Raw genomic sequence first — 6917 nt, 5'->3', positions numbered from 1 at the left:
TACATTAGGTACATATGCGCACATATAATACTTATGCACGCACATACATACATACATATGTAGAAGTGGAAACATTTAATTGACCAGTAGGTATACTCCTCATTCATGGCCCTAACCAACTTAAATTAATTTACAAATAATTAAATCGACAAAAAAAACTACATGCTAATACTAAATACTAAATGCTAATAAATATATGTTTTTTTTACACAGCGATAAGGCTTCAACCCGGATCAACCCCGCGGAGGTTTACACCCTCTTTGTGTTTTTAATTTTTTTTTCTCTTTTTTATTTTTTTATAATTTATTATAGTTTTTTTTTTTATAATAAGATTTAATTTTTTTTTTGTATACATATTTTTTTGTATATTTTTTTTTTTTTTTTTATAATTTTTTCAATATAAACTTTTATACAATTCTATTCTTATTACCTCCCTGCAAAATCTACTTAATGAACTTTCACAGGGAGACAATATTACATAATAAGGATAAACATAAAAAACAATAATTATTGCTAAACACATTCAACCGGACTCATTCAGTGCAAGTTAAATTTTCCTCTTAGTCCTTTTTAAAAACTCCCAGATTTGTTTAATTTTAGAATTTCTACGAGACAAATATAAAAGAGAAGCATTATTTTGTGGGAAAGGTATTTCTTCTTGAACCAGATTGTGCATCAAAAACTTAATTAGTAAAATTAAAATTAAAAATTAATAAACAATTGCATTTATGTGTTTACATTTTTGTTCTTGTTGTTGACTAACTAAACTGTCACTGTCCATAAATACTGTGACTGTCATGTAGTCATGTCATAACAATACATTTAACATAACCTCAATTAATATTAGGCAATCCAAACCACGTGACCTCTGGTTGGCACACAAACTAACGAAGAGGTTATGTTTGTATCTATTTTTCAATGATTTTTCATTGTTTATCGTCGTATTTTGTCTATTTTCAATTCATTTGGATTTCGTTTCCTGTTTTTGTGAACTTTATAAACTTTACCACAATGCAAACTGATTATTTAAGGAAATTATTATTGGAAACTCCAGATGTTGCGAGAAAGGTAGGCGAAACAATGTTTATTTACTGTTCATTTTGCCCCGATATTTATCAATAATGATGAATTTTGCAAGCAATAACATTATTTCTTTTATTGTTTTAGATATTTATTGAAGCTGAAAATAATTGGGGATTTAGATCCATACGGAATTCAGTCAGAATTGGATTTTACAGTAAAGTGCAGTCCATCAAGTTACTATTATAGATATTTATACAGATCTGGTGGAGTCTCACAGTTGCTACTCTAAGCAGCAGATGAAAGCATACAAAAGCCTTCAGGCACATAAATATTTTACAGCTGGATTTGTTTTGAATGGAGTAAAAATTGTTAATGATTTCCTGATTTCCATATTATTGTTGGAAAGGTATGCCTTTATTTTATTTATTCACCATTAAGAAATATATGGATAACAGTATTAGTGTCTTTTGGATAAATTGGTTCTAAATATTAGATTTATTTACGTTTATATATCTGTATGAAACCAGACATATCGTTGTCCTAATATGTAAACTGCGAACTCCATAATTCTCTGAAAATGATTTATTACTGCCATCGATTTGAATTACTGTCATGATTGTTCTAAAATTATATTATATGAATGTCTGATTTTAAATAAAATATTCTCAATCATTGTAAAGAACGCAAATACTCTAATAAAAATAAATTTTTGTAGTTGAAGAATTTCCAAAAAAAATAAAATATTTTTTTTAGGTGAAGCATTTCCAAAAAGCTAATGCTAAACGACTAAATGCTTGGGTGGGGTGATAGCCAGTTCTGATGACATAGCAAATGCACATTGTATGCGTATGGCTGGTAATAGTGAAGTCTGCAGCAATCCTATTTTTAGCTGAGTATGCCCAGAGCAAGACAGACGAAGAAGAACCCAATGCATGTACATATGTTACAGCTACATGGTTTGGAGATAGCAACATATGCATTCTCTGATGAAAAACTAATGAGTTTTGAAACTGTTCGGTCAGAGTGCTTGTTGCGCTCACTAAACGAACTGAAATATAAGATGGCTTTGGCATTGTGTTGCAGCGATATGAAAATGGTTATTCATTTTTAATTATAATGTACTTCTTCATCATGAGTAATTATGTATTGGTCTTTTAGATGTGTATTTATTTTTGTAATTAGTATCAACTTGTAATGATAATATACATTTATTGTTTAAGGTACGACTATGTTTTGACTCTAAAATAAATGTTTTAAAAATCAAATCCTGCCTCTTTCTGTTAGTAACTACCCATGGATATCACAAATTGTGCTTACTGATAGGTTTGTTCGTAGAACGATCAGCAACTCTTGCCAACCATCAGACACATGCGCATTCGTAGTCTATGAATGCTAACTATTAACTGCACAACACTAACTGTTAACTGCTCATGCATCTGATGGTTGACAGCAGTTGCTAATCGTTTGTGTCGTACTACGAACAAACCTATTAGGTCTGGATCCTGTGTACCAAAAAAATTGATTAATAGCAAGCTGAAAATTTGTTAATAGCTTAACGGTGTCCAGTTGGACAAACTTTGATGTATTGTGACACTGGAACAGGGGTAGTTTTAATTGTGAAACAGTTGGGAAACTCAGATTTGGAACATCAGATTACAAAAACATCCCATATATTTTGTCGGACAGAACATCCAATTGATCTGTTACCCTTTCATTAAATTGTCATGCAAAAATCAGACTGCTATTACTAACCAACATGATTCCTGTAGTTTGACATGGTCTTCGTGTTCTACTCATTAAAATGCCCAGTTGATGATTTTTTCACCAATCTGGTTTTTGCATGAGGGTTTTATTGAATTGGTAGCAAATCAATTGGAAGTTTTATCTGACAAATTACATAAACATTTTCGTAGTTTGACGTTCCAAATTTTTAACCTGTTCCACAGTTAAAACTTCTAGTGTTCCCATACATCAAAGTTTGTCGGACTAGACACTGTTAAGCTATTAATAAATTTTCAGCTTGCTATTAATCAACTTTTTTTGGTACGCGGGATCCAGGTCTATATGGAATAAATAAATAACAAAACAAATTCCCTGTCAAAACTGCATTTATTTTGAATAGAATGAAAAACAAAATAATATTGTTTTAACAAAATAGGGGATAAATGTTAAAATTTAGTATTAATAAAGTTTGTCACATTAGCCTAATATTAATGTCACTAGTTACGTTAGTGTCACATATAAATAATTGTAATAATATTAATAAAAACCATAATTCCTAGCATGAGTGCGTCCTGTTTTTTGATAATTTAGTTAGGCGAGGAAACATAAATGAGTTTCTAATAGGGCTTTTCATCGATTGTCATTTGTTTCGAGCTTCTGTTAGATGTTGTATAATTCGTGTATAATATTACTTAACACGGATTATAGGACATATGACAGAAGCTCAAAACAAATGACTGTGAATGAAAAGCCCTATAGAGGGAAGACGAAAAAAATTAACATTATCCGATCAGCTCGACTTTCACAGTTCACTACTATACAAGTTACAGGCATGTTTTCAGCACTTAAAATCACCAAAAACGAAAAGTTTATAAAATAATCAATCTAATGAATGTCTTTAAATACTATATTAAGCTCAAAATCACGATAAAAAACAAATTAAAATTAACATTATTCTGATCAGTTGACTTCCACAGTTCACTACTATACAAGTCACAGGCATGTTGTCAGCACTCAAAATCACCAAAAACGTAAAGTTTATAAAATAATTAATCCAATGAATGTCTTTAAATACTATGTATATTAAGCTCAAAATCACGACAAAAAACAAATTGAAATTAACATTATTCTGATCAGTTGGACTTCCACAGTTCACTACTATACAGGTCACAGGCATGTTGTCAGCACTCAAAATCACCAAAAACGTAAAGTTTATAAAATAATTAATCCAATGAATGTCTTTAAATACTATATTAAGCTCAAAATCACGACAAAAAACAAATTAAAATTAACATTATCCCGATCAGTTGGACTTCCGCAGTTCACTACTATACAAGTCACAGGCATGTTGTCAGCACTCAAAATCACCAAAAACGTAAAGTTTATAAACTAATTAATCTAATGAATGTCTTTTAATACTAAATTAGCTAAAAAATCACGACGAAAAACAAATACGAAAAATCCAAAATTATATTGAGTTTAGGTTAAAAACGGTTTTGTGTGCCAACCAAAGATCACGTGATTTAACTTTGACAGGTCGATGGATTCCCTAATACACGTGCATTTTGAAATGTCGAGAAAGTTAGCTTAAAATAGAAAATTTAACTGCAAAAATGAATAACGGCAAGGATATAAACCACCACAATCTATGTGATAGTGAACTATTTGTTGAGTGTAATTGTTTAAGTGAAGTACAAGTAACCACTGACTATATATTTAATATTGATGCTACAAAGTATGTATTACCAGAATGTTCTCTGATATTCTATTACATTCAAATAATTATGTTGTCCCTTTAATTATTTAATATATTTTTTTAGAGACAACAATCCCAACATTGCTGTAACCACAGCAAATAAAAGTTGTTTGGTATACAGTCTAGACAATAACCAACTAGCGAATATTTGGGAAAGTAAAAAAGATAAAAGCAAATTAATTGGTTGCAAATACAGTAGTAGAGAGAAAGAAGTGTTGTATATTGGTAATAGTGACGGTGTTATAAAAACAATAGATTTAAGGACACCAGATAAAGTTGCAGTTCAATTTAAAGGTATGTTTTGATTATATGCACCTTTTAACTAACGTGATCATACTGATTGTTGTGAGCATTATTTTTGGCCTCTTTACTACTCTAAGGCCTGGTACTTTATGTCTCCGTTAACAGCCGGTTAGTTAACCGGGGTTTAATCGCGACAGAAATATATGCATAACATAGACATAAACGCAATTATACTTATTATTATATTCATAAATAATTATAATAATAATTATAATTGCTTTTATTACAACGCAAGAGGCCCTATGAGGTACTTTTCTGTCCCGATTAAACCCCAGTTAGCTAACCGAGGTTTAACCGGGACATAAAGTACCGGCCCTAAAACTGGTTACTTAAAGAGGTACCAAGAGAACAAGTGGAGGTCGCTGTAGATGCTACTATAGTTTATTTTTTAACCAGGAGGAGTAAACTTAAAAGGCAGATTCACACCTAAGAAAGTCACTAGAATAATAACCAAATAGATCTTCTTTTTTGGTTGATCATGGCTGCTCTCAACGGTAATCCATAAATATTATATTATAGGTTTGTCCTAGCATCAGTTTCAAACAGTTTGAAACCATCAGCGAATAGTCGACCAGTGCGAGTAAAGGGGATAGTACTAGTGACTGTATTATGTTCTCTCACTGACCAACTGTTTGCTGACGGTTTCTGACTAGTTTGACTGATTGCTAGAACAAACCTTATATTAATATGTCACTAAAGAGTTCTAAAAACGATTGCTTTTTATATAAAAGCATACTAACAATCTAAAAATTAAAGGAATAATACAGAAAACTCACAAAAACGCCGGTATAACTTAGTTAACCTACAGTCGGAAAAATGAAAGAATACCCATGAACGAACATATAAAACACGCTGTATTTTCCTGTCACTGTGTCACAAAGAAAATTGCCCAGCTCAAGTACATGTAACAATAATTATTACATGTACTTGCGCTGGCCAATTTTTTGTATGAAACGGTGACAGGAAAATACAGCGTGTTTTATATGTTCGGTCATGGGTATTCTTTCATTAATCCTACTATATGAAATGCCACTATTGTTAAAATTTGATAAATGTCATTAGTGTCAAAATTTTATAACAGTGGAGTAAACTTGCCTGCAGTTGGACCAATTACAGACAAGCATTACAGCGAGGTAAATTTGAATCACTCCTCTTGGTTTAAAAACAAACCATAGTTAAGTCATGGTAGATGTCAACAGCATATAGCAAAGAGGTTACCTGTGCTGCTCAGTTGAGTTAGGGCCACTGTAAAGTAAGTACTTGATGAAATTTGAATAACAAAAAGATTGTGCTTTTGCGATGTTGTGTGAGTCAAGTGATGAAAAATGTCAGCTGTTACCAAGTGGTGGCTGACAGGTAATATACCCAACAGACATTTTTTCAGTGCATCCAATTTTGAAAATAAGGCATTTAGGGGAATACCATCATATTTCCCTCGAACTGAAAAATGACACAGAATTATTTCATTTGTATATGAGAATGACGCTTGAGACATTTTCATATGTATTGGAAACAACTATCTTCTATTTGGTTTTCATCAAACTTCCCTCACAGGAAAGCATTCTTGTAGATTGTAGACTGTGAAGTAGGCATCCATGTAAAACAAACACATTTGATTTTCAAAAGCATTGATTTAAACCTCCTGAATAGCATCGCGCTAAACCTCCACTGCAGCTGCTCTGTTCTCTTCCGTTCAGTAGTGTGTTTGTTTTACATAGATGTCAATATTGACCACAACCTCCACATCCACCACCACAGTATTTGTTTTGATTTGAATTTTTTACTTTGTGCTAATTCTTGTTGTTGTTGTTTATTTTTGTTTATATGACTGCGGACACTAAATCCATTCGCCAATTTTACTATTTTTTATTTTATTAGTCTTTTTTTGTATCTTATGCTAAAACTAATACTAATATTAAGTAATCTCTAATAAACAATTTTACTAATAAATAATTATTTCTGTATTTTTTTTAATAATTTTTTATAATATATTTTTTTAAATGTTCTCAGAGTTCACAGCAAAAACAGCAACATTCTTCTTTAGCCCTCTACTTAATTCAAAAGCTTTTTACTATGGACTGTCCAAGTTCGTCATTTATTTTTATCTACATAT

At 31.3% G+C, this 6917-nt stretch overlaps 1 protein-coding gene and 1 long non-coding RNA gene across 2 annotated transcripts in view; both read left to right on the top strand.

Annotated features, from left to right (window-relative positions):
- The first annotated feature begins 836 nt into the window (after positions 1-836).
- Positions 837-2288, top strand: LOC126882969 (uncharacterized). The gene is made up of 3 exons (XR_007697437.1): positions 837-1068; positions 1168-1429; positions 1777-2288. It is a non-coding gene; the product is annotated as an uncharacterized LOC126882969 (long non-coding RNA).
- Positions 2289-3662: 1374 nt separating this feature from the next.
- LOC114349334 (WD repeat-containing protein 89) overlaps positions 3663-6917 on the top strand; it is a 36771-nt gene continuing 33516 nt past the window's right edge. The window contains exons 1-2 of the mRNA XM_050648092.1: positions 3663-4480; positions 4566-4795. Of these exons, the coding sequence (XP_050504049.1) occupies positions 4359-4480; positions 4566-4795 (352 nt within the window). The 5' untranslated portion in view covers positions 3663-4358. The remainder of the gene's footprint in view (positions 4481-4565; positions 4796-6917) is intronic.

The sequence above is a fragment of the Diabrotica virgifera genome, chromosome 4 (genome assembly GCF_917563875.1).
Source record: "Diabrotica virgifera virgifera chromosome 4, PGI_DIABVI_V3a".
In the NCBI taxonomy this organism is placed as follows: domain Eukaryota; kingdom Metazoa; phylum Arthropoda; class Insecta; order Coleoptera; family Chrysomelidae; genus Diabrotica; species Diabrotica virgifera.
Note: the sequence above shows the minus strand (reverse complement) of the source record. Positions and strands in the feature narration are given on the sequence as shown.